This window comes from Nyctibius grandis, unplaced genomic scaffold, assembly GCF_013368605.1.
Source record: "Nyctibius grandis isolate bNycGra1 unplaced genomic scaffold, bNycGra1.pri scaffold_107_arrow_ctg1, whole genome shotgun sequence".
Lineage (NCBI taxonomy): Eukaryota > Metazoa > Chordata > Aves > Nyctibiiformes > Nyctibiidae > Nyctibius > Nyctibius grandis.
In genome coordinates this window covers 47,183-68,918 of record NW_027167483.1, presented here as the reverse complement: position 1 = coordinate 68,918, position 21,736 = coordinate 47,183, and the positions used below count along the sequence as shown (strand labels likewise).

The 21,736-nt window shown below is 60.2% G+C and overlaps 1 protein-coding gene across 1 annotated transcript; it reads left to right on the top strand.

The window, feature by feature from the left end:
- Positions 1 to 361: 361 nt before the first annotated feature.
- LOC137677255 (mucin-3A-like) lies at positions 362 to 5,394 on the top strand. The gene is made up of 9 exons (XM_068424538.1): positions 362 to 644; positions 685 to 812; positions 936 to 994; positions 1,107 to 1,255; positions 1,358 to 1,426; positions 2,724 to 2,886; positions 2,992 to 3,150; positions 4,189 to 4,444; positions 4,589 to 5,394. The coding sequence occupies exons 1-9, from the start codon at positions 362 to 364 to the stop codon at positions 4,625 to 4,627; spliced, it is 1,305 nt and encodes a 434-aa protein (XP_068280639.1). The 3' UTR covers positions 4,628 to 5,394.
- The last annotated feature ends 16,342 nt before the right edge of the window (positions 5,395 to 21,736 follow it).

The window sequence follows — 21,736 nt, the reverse complement described above, 5'->3', positions numbered from 1 at the left end:
TCGGAGCTTCTCACCTCCTTGGAGCTCCATGACCTCCTCGGAGCTTCTCACCTCCTTGGAGCTCCATGACCTCCTCGGAGCTTCTCACCTCCTTGGAGCTCCATGACCTCCTCGGAGCTTCTCACCTCCTTGGAGCTCCATGACCTCCTCGGAGCTTCTCACCTCCTTGGAGCTCCATGACCTCCTCGGAGCTTCTCACCTCCTTGGAGCTCCATGACCTCCTCGGAGCTTCTCACCTCCTTGGAGCTCCATGACCTCCTCGGAGCTTCTCACCTCCTTGGAGCTCCATGACCTCCTCGGAGCTTCTCACCTCCTTGGAGCTCCATGACCTCCTCGGAGCTTCTCACCTCCTTGGAGCTCCATGACCTCCTCGGAGCTTCTCACCTCCTTGGAGCTCCTGGTCTCCTCGGAGCTTCTCACCTCCTTGGAGCTCCTGGTCTCCTCGGAGCTTCTCACCTCCTTGGAGCTCCTGGTCTCCTCGGAGCTTCTCACCTCCTTGGAGCTCCTGGTCTCCTCGGAGCTTCTCACCTCCTTGGAGCTCCTGGTCTCCTCGGAGCTTCTCACCTCCTTGGAGCTCCTGGTCTCCTCGGAGCTTCTCACCTCCTCGGAGCTCCTGACCTCCTCGGAGCTCCTGACCTCCCTTGGCCAACCCATGTCCCATCCTTCTCCTCTGGTGTCCTCCAGCTTACCCAGGGACAATCCTGGCCGACGTGGAGCTGGTGGTGACCGTCACCAACTTCAACTACACCGAGGACTTGAAGGACACCCAGTCAGAGACCTACCACCGCTTTGAGGAGCACTTCCGGAAGGAGGTGAGGACATGAGGGCTGAGTTGTCCCCTTGGTGGCCATCTCATCTTCTCAGTGGCCATCTCATCCCCTTGGTGGCCATCTTGTCCCCTCGGTGGTGGCTCACGTGACTCTTTGGCCTTGTAGATAAAGAAGATCTACGGGGACATCCCCGGCTACGAGGGCGTGAAGATCCTCAACCTCAAGTAAGTGGGGTCCCACCAGGTGAGGAACCCAGGTGCCAGGGTGGTGGTGGGATGTCTTCTCCTTCACCACCTTCTACCCCACCTTCTAACCCACCCCGTCCCCTCTCCAAAGACCTGGCAGCATCGTGGTGGACCACGAGGTCTTCTTCACCACCATGGAGACCACCAACATGACGGAGAAGTTCCAGGAGGTCACCAAGAGGTTGGTGGAGAAGTTGCACGAGACGGCGGCCAACCAAGGCGCCTGCCAGGAGGACAACGGTGGGTGCCCGTCCGTGTCCCCCCCACCCCAGACACTTGGGTCCCACCTGGAGCACCCAAGGGTGGGTCTCTGATGGCTTCTCTCCTCCTCCTCCACCACAGCCACCCTCTGCCTCACCGTGTCACCCAACCCCGTCGTCAGGACCATGATGGAGGCGTCTTCTCTGGATGGTGAGACCTCCTGGGCAACCTCCTGCCCGTCCCACCAGCCCCCAGTAGACCCCACTAGCCCCCAGTAGACCCTACCAGCCCCCAGTAGACCCTACCAGCCCCCAGTAGACCCCACCATCTCCTTGCCCACCCCACCAGCCCCTTGCCCACCCCACCACCTCCCAGTAGACCCCACCACCTCCTTGCCCACCCCACCACTTCCTCGCCCACCCCACCACCTCCTTGCCCACCCCACCAGCCCCCAGTAGACCCCACCATCTCCTTGCCCACCCCACCACCTCCTTGCCCATCCCACCAACCTCCAGTAGACCCCACCATCTCCTGCCCACCCCACCAGCCCCTTGCCCACCCCACCAACCTCCAGTAGACCCCACTAGTTCCTTGCCCATCCCACCATCTCCTTGCCTGTCCCACCACCTCCTTGCCCACACCACTAGTCCCCAGTAGTCCCCACCAGCCCCCAGTAGACCCCACCATCTCCTTGCCTATCCCACCACCTCCTTGCCCACCCCACCACCTCCTTGCCCACCCCACCAGCCCCCACTAGACCCCACTAGTTCCTTGCCCATCCCACCACCTCCTTGCCCACCCCACCAGCCCCCAGTAGACCCCACCATCTCCTTGCCCGTCCCACCAGCCCCCAGTAGACCCCACCATCTCCTTGCCCACCCCACCATCTCCTTGCCCACCCCACCACCCTCCAGTAGACCCCACTAGTTCCTTGCCCATCCCACCATCTCCTTGCCCGTCCCACCAGCCCCCAGTAGACCTCACCATCTCCTTGCCCACCCCACCATCTCCTTGCCCACCCCACCACCCTCCAGTAGACCCCACTAGTTCCTTGCCCGTCCCACCACCTCCTTGCCCATCCCACCAACCTCCAGTAGACCCCACCATCTCCTTGCCCACCCCACCAGTTCCTTGCCCACCCCACCAGCCCCCACTAGACCCCACTAGTTCCTTGCCCATCCCACCACCTCCTTGCCCACCCCACCACCTCCTTGCCCACCCCACCAGCCCCCAGTAGACCCCACCATCTCCTTGCCCGTCCCACCACCTCCTTGCCCGTCCCACCACCTCCTTGCCCATCCCACCAACCTCCAGTAGACCCCACGACCTCCTTGCCCACCCCACCAGTTCCTTGCCCACCCCACCAGTTCCTTGCCCACCCCACCACCTTCTCGCCCACCCCACCAGCCCCCAGTAGACCCCATCATCTCCTTGCCCATCCCACCACCTCCTTGCCCATCCCACCACCTCCTTGCCCACCTCACCACCTCCTTGCCCACCCCCCCAGAGATCTGCTGGCAACGAGCCCCCAACGGCTACCAGGACTTCTACTACGTGGCCACCACGGACGGCGTCATCCATTGCGTCACCAACTGCACGCCCAACACGCCCAGCACCATGGATTGCCACCACGGCCAGTGCCACGTCACCCGGGCTGGTCCCCAGTGCTTGTGAGTGGCCACCGTGGCCACCAACGGCTTGGTGGAGGAGTCTCCACCCAACCCTTCTCATGGTGCCAGGAGAAGGTGGGCCTGATCCTGTCTTCTCCTCCACAGCTGCCAGGACGAAGCCCTCTACTGGTACGCGGGTGACCGGTGCTCCGGGCGCGTCAGTAAGGTGGCCACGGGGTTGGGGTTGGTGGCCACCGTGTTGCTCATCAGCTGCGTCGTCCTCATCGTGATGGTGGTCAAGGGCCGGCGGAGGAAGAACATGAGGTAGAAGATCCTGGATGGTTGGGTGGTCCTCCATGGTGGTCCCTCTTGGTGGTCCTCTGGGTGGTTCCTCTTGGTGGTCCCACCTGGGTGCTCCCTCTTGGTGCTCCCCCTGGGTGGTCCTCCTGGATGGACCCTCTTGGTGGTTCTCCTGGGTGGTCCTCCTGGGGTGGTCCCACCTGGATGGTCCTCCTGGGTGCTCCCCCTGGGGTGCTCCCCCTGGGGTGCTCCCCCTGGATGGTCCCTTTTGGTCCTCCTGGGTGCTTCCCCTGGGTGGTCCCTCTTGGTGGTCCCCGTGGGTGGTCCCTCTTGGTGGTCCTCCTGGGTGGTCCCCCTGGGTGGTCCTTCTAAGTGGTCCCTCTTGGTGGTCCTCCTGGGTGCTCCCCCTGGGTGCTCCCCCTGGGTGGACCTCCTGGGTGGTCCCTCTTGGTGGTCCTTCTAAGTGGTCCCTCTTGGTGGTCCTCCTGGGTGGTCCCCCTGGGTGGTCCTTCTAAGTGGTCCCTCTTGGTGGTCCTCCTGGGTGCTCCCCCTGGGTGGTCCTTCTAAGTGGTCCCTCTTGGTGGTCCTCCTGGGTGGTCCCCCTGGGTGGTCCTTCTAAGTGGTCCCTCTTGGTGGTCCTCCTGGGTGCTCCCCCTGGGTGCTCCCCCTGGGTGGACCTCCTGGGTGGTCCCTCTTGGTGGTCCTTCTAAGTGGTCCCTCTTGGTGGTCCTCCTGGGTGGTCCCCCTGGGTGGTCCTTCTAAGTGGTCCCTCTTGGTGGTCCTCCTGGGTGCTCCCCCTGGGTGCTCCCCCTGGGTGGACCTCCTGGGTGGTCCCTCTTGGTGGTCCTTCTAAGTGGTCCCTCTTGGTGGTCCTCCTGGGTGGTCCCCCTGGGTGGTCCTTCTAAGTGGTCCCTCTTGGTGGTCCTCCTGGGTGCTCCCCCTGGGTGCTCCCCCTGGGTGGACCTCCTGGGTGGTCCCTCTTGGTGGTCCTTCTAAGTGGTCCCTCTTGGTGGTCCATCTCTGTCCCCTCCTCCTCTGACACCCTCTCGCTTCCCACCCCAGTGTCCCTCAACCCTCCACTGGTGGCAACTGGTACGAAGATGATGGCTCCAGCTGGAGCTCCCCCGATGGCTTCATCTACCGCAACGTGGGAGCTGCGGGTGACCGAGGTGACACCTCACCCCACCTCAGGTGGACGGAGACCGACGCTTGGAGAAGACCCCCAAGACACCCAACCGCCCCCCACCATCACCCCGTAGGCGGTGAAGGTCTACACAACTTCAGGCCTTCGTTGGAGCTGGTGGACACCTCCATGCCGGTACGTTCTCCTGCTTCTCCAGCAGCACCCACCACCCTCCCCTGGACCGAGGACCCAAGGGAGACCCCCTCAACCTTCTCCTCCATCTTTCCATCTCCTCCATCTCCTCCATCTCCATCCATCTCCATCCATCTCCATCCATAGATGAAGATCTCCAGGCCAAAGCTCACAACCCAACTATGACCCAACACTGGGGACATCTTGAGGGTCAACAGAGGAACCCCCAACCAAGGGGTCTCCTTGACTGAGGACCCAAGGGGGACCCCCTCAACCTTCTCCTCCATCTTCTCCTCCATCTTCTCCTCCATCTTCTCCTCCATCTTCTCCTCCATAGATGAAGATCTCCAGGCCAAAGCTCACAACCCAACTATGACCCAACACTGGGGACATCTTGAGGGTCAACAGAGGAACCCCCAACTGGGATGAAGACACCCAACCTCAACCCAGCGGGGGGGTCTTATCTCCTAAGAGAAGACCCCAACCCACCCGAGGGGTCTCCTGGACCGAGGACCCAAGGGAGACCCCCTCAACCTTCTCCTCCATCGATGAAGATCTCCAGGCCAAAGCTCACAACCCAACTATGACCCAACACTGGGGACATCTTGAGGGTCAACAGAGGAACCCTCAACCAGGATGAAGAGACCCAACCTCAACTCAACGGGGGGGTCTTATCTCCTCAGAGAAGCCCCCAACCCACCCACCGTGGCTGGACCACGGAAGCTGGGTGAGATGTTGGGGGGGTGGTGGACAACCTCCCCCCGCCATCCCATAATATTTATTATTTATTTGGATGCTGAAGCTGCTGAAGATCCACCAGGGCTGGGCCAAGGTGGGTCCATGTGGGGGTGGTGACACCTCCTCACCACGTGTTTTGGGGGGGGGCGCTGTGGGGAGCTGCTGGGTGGCCACCACGGAGGTCCCGCCCCCACCCAGTTTGAGATGAGCGTCACGTGGGGTAATAAATTAATTGTTGTTATTAATTGGATCTTAATTAGCTTGATTGGCTGGCCGGTGGAGGGATGTACTGGGAGACACTGGGAAGTACTGGGAGACGCTGGGGAGCCCTGGGAAGTACTGGGAGATGCTGGGGAGCACTGGGAAGTACTGGGAGATGCTGGGGAGGACGTGGCACCCAGAAGACACTGGGACATACTGGGAAGCACTGGGAGACACTGGGGAGCACCTGGCACCCAGAAGACACTGGGACATACTGGGAAGTACTGGGAGATACTGGGGAGCACATGGTGCCCGGAACACACTGGGATGCACTGGGAAGTACTGGGAGACACTGGGAGTTACTGGAGACACTGGGGAGCACATGGCACCCAGAAGACACTGGGATGCACTGGGAAGTACTGGGAGACACTGGGGAGCACTGGGAGACACTGGGGAGCATGTGGCACCCAGAAGACACTGGGATGTACTGGGAAGTACTGGGAGACACTGGGGAGCCCTGGGAAGTACTGGCAGATACTGGGGAGCACATGGTGCCCAGAACACACTGGGATGCACTGGGAAGTACTGGGAGACACTGGGAGTTACTGGAGACACTGGGGAGCACGTGGCACCCAGAACACACTGGGATGCACTGGGAAGTACTGGGAGACACTGGGGAGCACTGGGAGACACTGGGATGTACTGGGAAGTACTGGGAGACACTGGGGAGCACTGGGAGGTACTGGGAGATACTGGGGAGCACATGGTGCCCAGAACACACAGGGATGCACTGGGAAGTACTGGGAGATACTGGGAGTTACTGGAGACACTGGGGAGCACGTGGCACCCAGAAGACACTGGGATGCACTGGGAAGTACTGGGAGACACTGGGGAGCACTGGGAGACACTGGGGAGCATGTGGCACCCAGAAGACACTGGGATGTACTGGGAAGTACTGGGAGACACTGGGGAGCACTGGGAAGTACTGGGAGATGCTGGGGAGCACGTGGCACCCAGAAGACACTGGGCCATACTGGGAAGTACTGGGAGACACTGGGGAGACACTGGGGAGCCCTGGGAAGTACTAGGAGACACTGGGGAGCATGTGGCACCCAGAAGACACTGGGACATACTGGGAAGCACTGGGAGACACTGGGGAGCACTGGGAGACACTGGGGAGCAAGTGGCACCCAGAAGACACTGAGACGTACTGGGAAGTACTGGGAGACACTGGGGAGCACTGGGGAGCACGTGGCACCCAGAACACACTGGGATGCACTGGGAAGTACTGGGAGACACTGGGGAGCCCTGGGAAGTACTGGGACATACTGAGGAGCACATGGCACCCAGAAGACACTGGGACATACTGGGAGACACTGGGGAGCCCTGGGAAGTACTGGGAGATACTGGGGAGCACTGGGAAGTACTGGGAGACACTGGGGAGCCCTGTGAAGTACTGGGAGATGCTGGTGAGCACATGGCACCCAGAAGACACTGGGACATACTGGGAAGCACTGGGAGACACTGGGGAGCACCTGGCACCCAGAAGACACTGGGACATACTGGGAAGTACTGGGAGATACTGGGGAGCACATGGTGCCTGGAACACACTGGGATGCACTGGGAAGTACTGGGAGACACTGGGAGTTACTGGAGACACTGGGGAGCACGTGGCACCCAGAAGACACTGGGATGCACTGGGAAGTACTGGGAGACACTGGGGAGCACTGGGAGACACTGGGGAGCATGTGGCACCCAGAAGACACTGGGATGTACTGGGAAGTACTGGGAGACACTGGGAGTTACTGGAGACACTGGGGAGCACGTGGCACCCAGAAGACACTGGGATGCACTGGGAAGTACTGGGAGACACTGGGGAGCACTGGGAGACACTGGTGAGCACGTGGCACCCAGAAGACACTGGGACGTACTGGGAAGCACTGGGAGATACTGGGGAGCCCTGGGAGATACTGGGGAGCACGTGGTGCCTGGAACTCACTGGGATGCACTGGGAAGTACTGGGAGACACTGGGAGTTACTGGAGACACTGGGGAGCAAATGGCACCCAGAACACACTGGCATGCACTGGGAAGTACTGGGAGACACTGGGACATACTGGGAAGTACTGGGAGATACTGAGGAGCACATGGCACCCAGAAGACACTGGGACATACTGGGAGACACTGGGGAGCCCTGGGAAGTACTGGGAGATACTGGGGAGCACTGGGAAGTACTGGGAAGTACTGGGGAGCCCTGGGAAGTACTGGGAGACACTGGGGAGCACGTGGCACCCAGAAGACACTGGGACATACTGGGAGACACTGGGGAGCCCTGGGAAGTACTGGGAGATACTGGGGAGCACTGGGAAGTACTGGGAAGTACTGGGAGACACTGGGGAGGCCTGGGAAGTACTGGGAGACACTGGGGAGCCCTGGGAAGTACTGGGAGATGCTGGTGAGCACGTGGCACCCAGAAGACACTGGGACATACTGGGAAGCACTGGGAGACACTGGGGAGCACCTGGCACCCAGAAGACACTGGGACATACTGGGAAGTACTGGGAGATACTGGGGAGCACATGGTGCCCGGAACACACTGGGATGCACTGGGAAGTACTGGGAGACACTGGGGAGCACTGGGAGACACTGGGGAGCAAGTGGCACCCAGAAGACACTGGGACGTACTGGGAAGTACTGGGAGACACTGGGGAGCACTGGGAAGTACTGGGAGATGCTGGGGAGCACGTGGCACCCAGAAGACACTGGGACATACTAGGAGACACTGGGGAGCCCTGGGAAGTACTGGGAGACACTGGGGAGCACTGGGAAGTACTGGGAGATACTGGGGAGCACTGGGAAGTACTGGGAGACACTGGGGAGCCCTGGGAAGTACTGGGAGACACTGGGGAGCACGTGGCCCCCAGAAGACACTGGGACATACTGGGAAGCACTGGGAGACACTGGGGAGCACCTGGCACCCAGAAGACACTGGGACATACTGGGAAGTACTGGGAGATACTGGGGAGCACATGATGCCCGGAACACACTGGGATGCACTGGGAAGTACTGGGAGACACTGGGAGTTACTGGAGACACTGGGGAGCACGTGGCACCCAGAACACACTGGGATGCACTGGGGAGTACTGGGAGACACTGGGGAGCAAGTGGCACCCAGAAGACACTGGGACGTACTGGGAAGTACTGGGAGACACTGGGGAGCCCTGGGAAGTGCTGGGAGATACTGGGGAGCACATGGTGCCTGGAACTCACTGGGATGCACTGGGAAGTACTGGGAGACACTGGGAGTTACTGGAGACACTGGGGAGCACGTGGCACCCAGAACACACTGGGATGCACTGGGAAGTACTGGGAGACACTGGGGAGCACTGGGAAATACTAGGAGACACTGGGGAGCATGTGGCACCCAGAAGACACTGGGACATACTGGGAAGCACTGGGAGACACTGGGGAGCCCTGGGAGACACTGGGGAGCCCTGGGAAGTACTGGGAGACACTGGGGAGCCCTGGGAAGTACTGGGAGATACTGGGGAGCACATGGCACCCAGAACAAACTGGGAAGTACTGGGACACACTGGGACACCCCAGGGAGCACGTGGCACCCAGAAGAAACTGGGGAGCACTGGGAAGTTCTGGGAGACACTGGGGAGCATGTGGCACCTAGAGCAAACTGGGAAGTACTGGGAAGTACTGGGAGACACTGGGGAGCACGTGGCACTTAGAGCAAACTGGGAAGTACTGGGAGGCACTGGGGAGCCCTGGGAAGTACTGGGAGATACTGGGGAGTACGTGGCATCCAGGACAAACTGGGATGCACTGGGAGACACTGGGGAGCACTGGGAAGTACTGGGAGATACTGGGGAGCACATGGCACCCAGAAGACACTGGGACATACTGGGAAGTACTGGGAGACACTGGGGAGCACTGGGAAGTACTGGGAGATGCTGGGGAGCACGTGGCACCCAGAAGACACTGGGCCATACTGGGAAGTACTGGGAGACACTGGGGAGCCCTGGGAAGTACTGGGAGATACTGAGGAGCACATGGCACCCAGAACAAACTGGGAAGTACTGGGACACACTGGGACACCCCAGGGAGCACGTGGCACCCAGAACACACTGGGGAGCACTGGGAAGTTCTGGGAGACACTGGGGAGCGCGTAACATCCAGAACACACTGGGGAGCACTGGGAAGTACTGGGAGACACTGGGGAGCACTGGGAGACACTGGGAGATGCTGGGGAGCACGTGGCACCCAGAAGACACTGGGACATACTGGGAAGTACTGGGACACACTGGGACACCCCAGGGAGCACGTGGCACCCAGAACACACTGGGGAGCACTGGGAAGTTCTGGGAGACACTGGGGAGCATGTGGCACCTAGAGCAAACTGGGAAGTACTGGGAAGTACTGGGAGACACTGGGGAGCACGTGGCACCCAGAACACACTGGGGAGCACTGGGAAGTACTGGGAAGTACTGGGGAGCACGTGGCACCCAGAACACATTGCGGAGCACGTGGCACCTAGAGCAAACTGGGAAGTACTGGGAGACACTGGGGAGCACGTAGCACCCAGAAGACACTGGGACATACTGGGATGTCACCCATGGGTGCCTGGAGGTGGTGGGACCCCAGGACTGGCCACGTCCCACCTTGGCTCCAGCCACCTGAGGTGACTCAGCAGGAACCCTTGACCCCGCCCTCCTTCTTCTCCATCCAACCAACCAATCCCAGGAGGGTTTGGGGTGGGGTGGGGTGGGGACAGCACCCTAAGGTGGGGCAGGACAAATGGGTGCTGGGACTCACCCCTAATCTTATCAGGGTGGGACCTCCTGGGGTTGGTCCAAAGCTGCTGAGGGTGGTGGGACTCCATGGAGACGTCCAGGAGAACCTTCTCCCGCCCTTTTCATTAAAGATTATTAATTAATCAATGATTAATTACTGCTGAGGGTGGTGGAACTCCATGGAGACGTCCAGGAGTAAGGTATGGGCCTCCTGTGATTGGTCTAAAGCTGCTGAGGGAGGTGGAACTCCATGGAGACGTCCAGGAGAACCTTCTCCCGCCCTTTCTATTTTGGGCCATTTGATAAAAATGATTAATTAGCCAACGATTAATTACCGGCGCAAGGGTTGGGCCTCCTGTGGTTGGTCCAAAGCTGCTGTGGGTGGTGGAACTCCATGGAGATGTCCAGGAGAACCTTCTCCCGCCCTTTCTATTTTGGGCCATTTGATAAAAATGATTAATTAATCAAAGATTAATTACCGGCGCGGCCCAACGTTGCGGTTGGTGACCACGGTGACCACGTGGGACTCAACAAAGTCCCCGCGTCAGATGCCACCAGCTCAGTCCCTCGGTGGCTCCCGACTCCTCCAGGTTCTGCTGATGATGGAGTTGAGTTGCGTCTTCTTCATCCTCCTCTTCTTCATCCCCTTGGAGGTCCTGGCAGGTAAGACAAGGTGGAGACATCTCCAGTTGGGTGGTCCAAGGGCAGTTGGGTGGTCCAAGGGCAGTTGGGTGGTCCAAGGGCAGCGCTGAGGGCAGTTGGGTGGTCCAAGGGCAGTTGGGTGGGCCAAGTTCATGGCTGAGGGCAGTTGGGTGGGCCAAGGGCAGTTGGGTGGGCCAAGTTCAGCCCCCTCTTGAGGGGGTGGGTTTGGCTCTTCTGGGGCTTCTTGGTCCACTGGAAGCTCCTCAGCAATGAACTTGGCCTACCCAACTGCCCTTGGCCCACCCAACCGCCCTCAGCACATGGGTGTCCTTCCTCAACCCATGAGGTTGTCCCACCTGGTCCTTCAAGGACAAAGTCACCCTATGGGTGCCCCTTCCCTTCTCTGGGTGGGGGCTTTGGTGCCTCGAGCACCCAGAGATGGTTTTTGGGGGAGGAGGAACCTCAAATCTCTCCCCAGACCCCCCTGGGTCTTCTCCTGGGGAGGTGGGTGGTGGGTGTTGACTCATCAGAGGTGGGTGGGAGTGGAGTTGGTCTCCCAGGTCCCTTCTCCTGGTCCCTTCTCCTGGTCCCTCCAGATCCCTTCTGGTCCCTCCTCCTGGTCCCTTCTCCTGGTGGTCCCTTCTCCTGGTCCCTCCAGATCCCTTCTGGTCCCTCCTCCTGGTCCCTTCTCCTGGTGGTCCCTTCTCCTGGTCCCTCCTGGTCCATCCTCCTGGTCCCACCTCGTCCCTCGTCCTGGTACCTTCTCCTGGTCCCTCCTGGTCCCTCCTGGTCCCTCCTCCTGGTCCCTTCTCGTACCTTCTCCTGGTCACTTCTGGTCCCTCCTGGTCCCTCCTCCTGGTCCCTCCACCTGGTCCATCCAGATCCCTTCTGGTCCCTCCTCCTGGTCCCTTCTCCTGGTCCCTCTTGGTCCCTTCTTCTGGTCCCTGCTCCTGGTCCTTCCTGGTTCCTCCTCCTGGTCCCTTCTCCTGGTCCCCCCTCGTCCCTCGTCCTGGTACCTTCTCCTGGTCCCTCCTGGTCCCTTCTCGTACCTTCTCCTGGTCACTTCTGGTCCCTCCTCCTGGTCCCTCCTCCTGGTCCCACCTCCTGGTGGTCCCACCTCCTGGTGGTCCCTCCTCCTGGTGGTCCCTCCTCATCCCTTCTCCTGGTCCCTCCTCGTCCCTTCTGGTACCTTCTCCTGGTCCCTCCTGATCCCTTCTCCTGGTGGTCCCTCCTCCTGGTGGTCCCTCCTCCTGGTGGTCCCTCCGCCTAGTTCCTCCAGGTACCTTCTCCTGGTACCTCCTGGTCCCTCCTGGTACCTTCTCCTGGTCCCACCTCCTGGTCCTTCCTGGTCCCACCTCCTGGTCCCTTCTCGTACCTTCTCCTGGTCCCTCCTGGTCCCTCCTCGTCCCTTCTGGTACCTTCTCCTGGTCCCTCCAGCTGGAGGATGGTGGGACTCCCACCCCACAGTCCCACCACCACCAACCCAAGGTACCTTCCAGCCCCCTGCGAGAACGGTGGCACGGCGGTGGGCCAAGGATGCGCGTGTCCCCCCGGCTACAACGGCACCCGCTGCGAGACCGGTGACGTCACCAAGGCGTGCCAGAACGGTGGCACCGCGGTGGGGACAAAGTGCTACTGTCCCCCGGGGTTTGGTGGCCACCTCTGTGAAGACCCTGACCCCACCAGCGCCTGCCAGAACGGGGCCACGGCCTTTGGGACCACGTGCGTGTGTCCACCAGGATACCGGGGAGATGTTTGCCAGGACCTCGAGGAGCTCGACACGTGTCTAAACGGTGGGACACTGGTGGGGGTGGCCTGTCACTGTCCCCCGACGGCCTGGGGACCCCGGTGTGAGTGCACCAGCCCATCTGCTGCCACCGTCCTGGCTACGACCACGGAGAACAAGGCTACTGTGGCCACCCTACCGGCACCGTGGGAAATAAATGTCATGGCCACCCCCCTAGAAGGTGACACCACGGTCATGGAGAGCACCACCATGGCCACCACCATGGAGAGGAACACCACGGCCACCCCCATGGAGAGGAACACCACGGCCACAGAGAGCACCACCATGGCTACCACCATGGAGAGGAACACCATGGCTACCACCATGGAGAGGAACACCATGGCCACCCCCCTAGAAGGTAACACCATGGCCATAGAGAGCACCACCATGGCTACCACCATGGAGAGGAACACCATGGCCACCCCCCTAGAAGGTAACACCATGGCCATGGAGAGCACCACCATGGCCACCACCATGGAAAGCAACACCATGGCCATGGAAAGCATCACCATGGCCACCCCCATGGAGAGGAACGCGATGGCCATGGAGAGCACCACCATGGCCACCACCATGGAGAGGAACACCACGGCCATGGAGAGCACCACCATGGCCATCCCCATGGAAAGGACCACCACGGCCACGGAAAGCACCACCATGGCCACCACCATGGAGAGGAAAACCATGACCACGGAAAGCACCACCATGGCCACCACGGAAAAGAACACCATGGCCACGGAAAGCACCACCATGGCCACCCCCGTGGAAAGGACCACCATGGCCACGGAAAGCCCCACCATGGCCACCACCTTGGAAAGGACCACCATGGCCACGGAAAACACCACCATGGCCACCACCATGGAAAGGACCACCACGGCCATCCCCATGGAAAGGACCACCACGGCCATGGAAATCAACGCCATGGCCACCACCCTGGAAAGCAACACCATGGACACACTAACGACCACCACGGAAAGCACCACCACAGCCACCACCTTGGGATGCAACACCTTGACCACGGAAGGCACCACCATGGCCACCACCTTGGAGAGGAGCACCACGGCCTTGGAAATCAACCCCGTGGCCACCACCGTGGAGAGGAACACCACGGCCTTGGAAATCAACCCCATGGCCACCACTCTGGAAAACAACACCACAGACACACTCATGATGCCCATGGAGAGGAACACCACGGCCATCCCCATGGAAAGGACCACCATGGCCACAGAAAACACCACCATGGCCACCACCCTGGAGAGCAACACCACGGCCATCCCCATGGAAAGCACCACCATGACCTCGGAAAGCACCACCACGGCTACCACCCTGGAAAGGACCACCATGGCCACAGAAAACACCACCATGGCCACCACCCTGGAGAGCAACACCACGGCCATCCCCATGGAAAGCACCACCATGACCTCGGAAAGCACCACCACGGCTACCACCCTGGAAAGGACCACCATGGCCATGGGAAGCAGCACCATGGCCACCATTCCAGAAAGCAACACCATGGCCACCACCCTGGAAAGCACCACCACGGCCATCCCCATGGAAAGGACCACCATGACCACGGAAAGCACCACCATGGCCACCCCCATGGAGAGGAACATGATGGCCATGGAAAGCACCACCATGGCCACCACCACGGAAAGCCACACCACGACCACGGAAAGCACCACCATGGCCACCGCCATGGAGAGGAACACCATGGCCACCCCCCTAGAAGGTAACACCATGGCCATGGAGAGCACTGCCATGGCGACCACCATGGAAAGCACCACCATGGCTAACCCCATGGAAAGGACCACCATGGCCATGGAAATCAACCCCATGGCCACTACCTTGGAGAGGAACACCACGGCCTTGGAAATCAACCCCATGGCCACCACCCTGGAAAGCAACACCATGGACACACTAACGACCACCACGGAAAGCACCACCACAGCCACCACCTTGGGATGCAACACCTTGACCACGGAAAGCACCACCATGGCCACCACCTTGGAGAGGAGCACCACGGCCTTGGAAACCAACCCCATGGCCACCACCCTGGACAGCAACTCCACGGACACCACCCTGGAAAGTGACACCACGGACACTCTCCCGACCATCTCCACCACCACCTCACCACCGGCTCAGCCCAGGGCCACCCACACGTTCCCCCTGGGTGCCACCACGGCACGTGCCAGGAACTTCACCAGCCCCACCACCGAGGTCACAGCGGTGACCCCTCAGTCCCCTCCCAACACCATGGTGCCCACCACGACGTCAGGTCCTGGCTCCACCACCATCACCACGTGGTCTTCTTCAACCAGCAGAGCCACCAGCACCACCTTGGCCACCCTCTGCCTCTACCTCCCGCATGGGTCCAGCCCTCCGGCTAGTGGGTGTCCTGGCATGGGGTCCTTGGGGTGGGGGGTCTTCTTCTCGAGGGTCTTCTTCTTAGGGGTCTCCTGGGGTGGGGGGTCTTCTTCTCAGGGGTCTTCTTCTCAGGGGTCTTCTTCTCAGGGGTCTCCTGGGGTGGGGGTGAAGAAGGAGAGAAGGATGGCCATGGGTCCACCTCTGTGGCCAGTGGGTGTCCTGGCATGGCTCCTTGGGGTGGTGGGTCTTCTTCTCAGGGGTCTCCTGGGGTGGGGGGTGAAGAAGGAGAGAAGGATGGCCATGGGTCCACCTCTGTGGCCAGTGGGTGTCCTGGCATGGGGTCCTTGGGGTGGTGGGTCTTCTTCTCAGGGGTCTCCTGGGGTGGGGGTGAAGAAGGAGAGAAGGATGTCCATGGGTCCACCTCTGTGGCCAGTGGGTGTCCTGGTATGGGGTCCTTGGGGTGGTGGGTCTTCTTCTCAGGGGTCTCCTGGGGTGGGGGTGAAGAAGAAGAGAAGGATGGACATGGGTCCACCTCTGTGGCCAGTGGGTGTCCTGGCATGGGGTCCTTGGGGTGGTGGGTCTTCTTCTCAGGGGTCTTCTTCCCAGGGGTCTCCTGGGTTGGGGGTGAAGAAGGAAAGAAGGTTGGACATGGGTCCACCTCTGTGGCCAGTGGGTGTCCTGGTATGGGGTCCTTGGGTGGGAGGTCTTCTTCTCAGGGGTCTCCTGGGGTGAAGAAGAAGAGAAGGATGGACATGGGTCCACCTCTGTGGCCAGTGGGTGTCCTGGCATGGCTCCCTGGGGTGGTGGGTCTTCTTCTCGGGGGTCTCCTGAGGCAAGGGGGAGGAAGAAGGATGGATGAAGGTCTACCACGTCCAAGGAGATCTTCTGGGTCTCCTCACCAAGTCCTTCTGCCCCCCACGTCTCTTCCAGTCATCTGCCGCAACGGTGGAGTCGCCAACGTGACCGAGTGTCTCTGCCCACCCGGTTACTCTGGTCCCACGTGTGAGATGGTGGACACCACCGACCGGTGTGGCCATGGCAGCACGGCGGTGGGCAACCGGTGCATCTGCCCACCGGGGTGGTCGGGACCTCGTTGTGACACCCGTGACGAAGCCACCGCTTGTCGGAACGGAGGGACGGCCGTGGGCACCGAGTGCTACTGCCCCGGTGGCTTTGATGGTCCACGGTGTGAGAACCACCACCCCACCACCGCTGTCCTCACCTCTGGAAGGGCCACCACCACCCAAGCGACACCCAACCACCCTACAAGTTCTGGAAGGACCACCACAACCCAAGCGACACCCAACCACCCTACAAGGAGCAGAGGGACACCGAGGAACACCAGGAGATCCACCACCACCACCACGTCCATCCCTACCACCACAACAGGTTGGTGGGACTTCCTTGGCGTGGTCATACAAAGACCCCCCACCACCACCTTGGTCATTTCTGGGAGAGGAACCCCCCCACCCAAAGGGTCTTGCACCCATGAAGCCCCAAGTGTTGGTCCCACCAAGGGAGACCACCACCTTGGTCATTTCTGGGAGAGGAACCCCCCCACCCAAAGGGTCTTGCACCCATGAAGCCCCAAGTGTTGGTCCCACCAAGGGAGACCACCACCTTGGTCATTTCTGGGAGAGGAACCCCCCCACCCAAAGGGTCTTGCACCCAAGAAGCCCCAAGTGTTGGTGTCCCACCAAGGAGGACACATCAAGGAGCTGCTGGTTGGGACCAGGCACTGTCCCCACCTCAAAAACTGGAGACTCCGGTGGTGGTGGACCCACCTGGATGGGTCTAGGAGAAGACATGGGGTGCAAGTTGGAGATCGGTGGTCACCCATGAGTCCTTGTGTCCTTCTCCTCACAGACCCGTGTCAGAACGGGGGGCGCTGGACGGGGACGGGTTGTCTCTGCCCACCCAACGTGGTTGGAGAACGTTGTCAGTTTGGGGCACCAACCATCAACATCACGGCAGGTAAGGGAGAGAGGGGACAACCCCCACCTTGTCCCCCCCTGTCCCCAAGAGGGACATCCCATGGGTTGTCCCCATCTCACGGGCATCCTACCTCCTCCCATGAAGAGCTGGGTCCTTCTGTGATGATGATGGCACGTGTCACCAACCGGAACTTCTCCAACGACATGAGGGACACCTCGTCCCCCACCTATCGCAGCTTCGTGGATGAGTTCAGCCGCACGGTGAGGTCCTCATGTCCTCCTCCAAGTCATTGAGGGGCCACCAGGACCACCTGGAGGACCACCCATCCCAGCCCCACCGGTGACACGTGTCTCTCTGTCTCCAGATGGATCGGATCTACCACGACGTCTCCGACTACGGTGGCATCCGGGTCGTGAACTTGACGTGAGTGTGTGGTCGGTGGTGGGATGGGGTGGGGTGGGATGGGTGAGGAACCCCTGAGATGATGGGATGGTGATGGGATGGTGATGGGATGGTGATGGGATGGTGATGGGATGGTGATGGGATGGGAGAAGAACCCCTGGGATGATGAGATGAGGAGAAGATGGATGAGGAGAAGATGGATGAGGAGAAGATGGATGAGGAGAAGATGGATGAGGAGAAGATGATGATGGGATGGGAGAAGAACCCCTGGGATGATGAGATGAGATGGTGGAGAAGAGGTGGAGAAGAGGTGGAGAAGAGGTGGAGAAGAGGTGGAGAAGAGGTGGAGAAGAGGTGGAGAAGAGGTGGAGAAGAGGTGGAGAAGAGGTGGAGAAGAGGTGGAGAAGAGGTGGAGAAGTTGAGGAGATGAGGAACCCCTGAGATGGAATGGGATGGGATGGATGGGATGGGTGAGGAACCCCTGGGATGGGATGGGGTGGGATGGGTGAGGAACCTCATGTTGATGCTCTCTCTGCCCCACAGAAGAGGCAGCGTGGTGGTGAACTACAGAGTCCTTCTGCACCCACCAGCTGGAGACAAACCCACCACCAGCCTGGACAACCGAGCCCGGGAGCTGCTGGAGGTTGCCAATGCCACCCCTCAGCCCCACAACTGCAGCCCCTCAGCGGGTAGGTGCCCACTGCTGGTCAGTTGGTCCCCAACATCTCTGGTGGCTTCCATTGACTGTTCCTCACTCTTTCTTCTCCCAGAAGGCCTCTGCTTCAGCACCTCCTCCTCCAGAGCTGCCCGCGCCGAGGTCCTCAACGCCACAGGTGGGCTGGGACACCACGGGGGGGGGGGTGGTGGGATGGGGGTCAGGTCTTACCTGGTTGGTGGTTGTCCTCTCCAGAGCTCTGCAGAAGGTACGCGCCGGCCAACTTCTCCCGCTACTACTACCCGCACCGGACGCAGAGCGGCCTCCTCTGCGTCACCAACTGCACCCTCAATGTCCCCGGCACCATCGACTGTCATGGCGGGTTCTGCCAGGTGACCCTGGAGGGACCTCGCTGCTTGTGAGTGGACCACCCTTACCCATAAGCCCCACCCAAACCCTGATCCTGGTGGTAACCTGAACCCCAACTCTTGACCCCAAACCCAACCCTTGACCACCAAACCCAACCCCTGACCACCAACACCCAGCCCTTGACCCCCAAGCCCCAAATTTGAGCCCAACTCCTCAACCTTTGCCCTCCAAAACCCACCCTTGACCCTCAAAATCCAACCCTTGACCTCCAACACCCAACCCTTGACCCCCAACACCCAGCCCTTGACCACCAAGCCCCACCCTTGACCACCAAGCCCCAACTCTTGACCTCCAAGCCCCAACCCTTGACCTCCAAGCCCCAACTCTTGACCTCCAAGCCCCAACCCTTGACCTCCAAGCCCCAACCCTTGACCTCCAAGCCCCAACCCTTGACCTCCAACACCCAACCCTCAACCACCAAGCCCAACCCTCAACCACCAAGCCCAACCCTCAACCACCAAACCCCAACCCTCAACCACCAAACCCCAACCCTCGACCACCAAGCCCCAACCCTTGACCACCAAGCCCCAACTCTTGACCTCCAAGCCCCAACCCTTGACCTCCAAGCCCCAACCCTTGACCACCAAACCCAACCCTTGACCACCAAAACCCAACCCTTGACCCCCAAGCCCCAACCCTTGACCCCCAAGCCCCAACCCTTGACCCCCAACACCCACCTCCTGCCCTCCAAACCCAACCCTTGCTCTCCAAACCCAACCCTTGACCATCAAGCCCCAACTCTTGACCCTCAAAACCCAACCCTTGACCACCAAGCCCCAACCGTTGACCACCAAGCCCAACCGTTGACCCCCCCAAAGCCCTTGACCACAACCCCATCCCTCAATCCCAACCCATGGGACATGGAGATAGGTCTCCCAGGTTCTCCTCAGCTCTGAGGAGGACCCTGGGCTTCCAATGGGTCTCTTGGAGGAGCCCAACGCCCACCATTGGCCAGATCCATGGGGCAGGGACCTCACCCATGACGTATCACCCCCACAGCTGTCCAGATGTGCCGTGGTACCTGTCATCGGGTGGCCGCTGCCAGACCCACATCAGCAAACTGGGGCTGGGCTTGGGTGTGGGGCTGGGCCTGGGCCTGACCCTCCTCATCCTCCTCGTCCTCTGCATCGTCCTCACCATCCGCTTGGTCCAAGGGCAGAAGAAAGCTGCTGGTGCCAGGTGAAAGGGTTGGGGGGGACCAGGGAGGACAACTGGGGTTGGTACCAAACTGGGTGGTCCAGGAAGGACAACTGGGGTTGGGACCAAACTTGGTGGCCCTCAGATACGTCCCTTCACCAAGACTTGGGGGGCAGCAGCTTTTCTTCATGGGGTTGGGAGGGTTCAACTCCAATGGTGGAGCCCAGGAGCTCCAGCATCTCCAGCCCCACACACAAGACCCCTGAGCTCACCAGTTGGGAGGGTTCAACTCCAGTGGTGGAGTCCATGGTGGAAGTCCAGGGAGGACAACTGGGGCTGGTACCAAACTGGGTGGTCCAGGGAGGACAACTGGGGTTGGTGCCAAACTGGGTGGTCCTCAGATACATCCCATCACCAAAACTTGGGGGGCAGCAGCTTTTCTTCATGGGGTTGGGAGGGTTCAACTCCAACGGTGGAGCTCAGGAGCTCCAGCATCTCCAGCCCCACACACAAGACCCCTGACCTCACTGGTTCCTACAGAAGGACCAGTGAGGACACCAGTTGGCCGGACAACAGGCGCAACGCCCATGCCACCGGCATCTACCACGTGAACGGCAGAGGTTCCACCACCCAGCAAGGTGAGACCCATCATGACGTTGACCCAAAACCATCCCCTTAGTGAGGAGACCCCCACCCTTGCCAGACCTTCACCCTCTTCCTCTTCCAGGTCCCTACGAACGCAGCTCCTACAAGCCCACCGCGGAGGTGGCATCACCCACCACGTTGGTAGGTGTCCAGGTAGAACCGGTGCCACCACTGTGGATGCCGGGGTTGGGTGGGACAACCCGCTCCTCATTGTCCCCTCCCCTCTTTGTAGGTGTTGGCAGAAGGTGCAGCATCCCCGTGACCACCCCCACCCCTCCAAACATACCTGGTGGGGTGGGGTGGTGGAAGCTTCCTTGGTGGACCCTTGGCGTGGTGGGACAGCGACCGAAGATCTCAGCTTCTCCAGAAAGGGGAGGTGGGGAATGTCCCCCCCCCGCCCCCATTTTTGGGGCAAAAGTAGGTGGGATGTCGTTCCTCTGTGAGAGAGGAGGGGTCCTCCCATGATCCTTGGGGGGCTCCTCGCTGGAGAGGACATCCCTGTCCCCTGGTGGACCTCACCTGAGCCAGATGATCCTTATCTTGGTGGAAATTATATTTATTAACATATTTCTTGTATCTCCTGGAAAGATGGGGTGGGGTGGGGGGGGAAGTCCCAAAGGTGGGGTGGCAACACCGCTGTCCCACTTGGGGGTCAAGATTGGGGGTTGGGGGTCATGGTTGGGGTCTTGGAGGCCACGGTTGGGGTGTTGGGGATCACAGTTGGGTTTTGGAGGTTGAGGTAGAGGTCTTGGGCATCATGGTTGGGGTCTTGGAGGCCACAGATGGGGTTTGGAGGTGGAGATGTGGGTCTTAGGGGTCATGGTTGGGGTCTTGGATGTTGAGATAGGGTCTTGGAGGCCACAGTTGGGGTTTGGGAGGGTCATGGTTGGGGTCTTGGAGGTTGATAGGGGTTTTAGGGGTCACAGTTGGTGTTTTGGAGGTCACGGTTGGGGTCTTGGAGGTCACGGTTGGGGTCTTGGAGGTCAATAAGGGTTTTGGGGGTCACAGTTGGGGTTTTAGAGGTCACAGTTGGGGTTTTAGAGGTCACAGTTGGGGTTTTGTGGGTCGTGGTTGGGGTCTTGGAGGTCATGGTTGAGGTTTTGGAGGTCAATAGAGGGTTTGGGGGTCATGATTGGGGTCTTAGAGGTCACAGGTGGGGTTTTGTGCGTCATGATTGGGGTCTTGGAGGTCACGGTTGGGGTCTTGGAGGTCATGGTTGGGGTCTTGGAGGTCACAGGTGGGGTTTTGTGGGTCATGGTTGGGGTCTTGGAGGTCAATAAGGTTTTAGGGGTCACAGCTGGGGTTTTGGAGGTCATGGCTAGGGTCTTGGAGGTCACGGTTGGGGTTTTGGAGGTCAATAGGGGTTTTGTGGGTCATGATTGGAGTTTTAGAGGTCACAGGTGGGGTCTTGGAGGTCACATTTGGGGTCTTGAAGGTCATGGTTGGGGTCTTGGAGGTCAATAGGGGTTTTACGGGTCACAGTTGGGGTTTTGGAGGTCATGGTTGGGGTTTGGGAGGGTCATGGTTGGGGTCTTGGAGGTCAATAGGGGTTTTGTGGGTCAT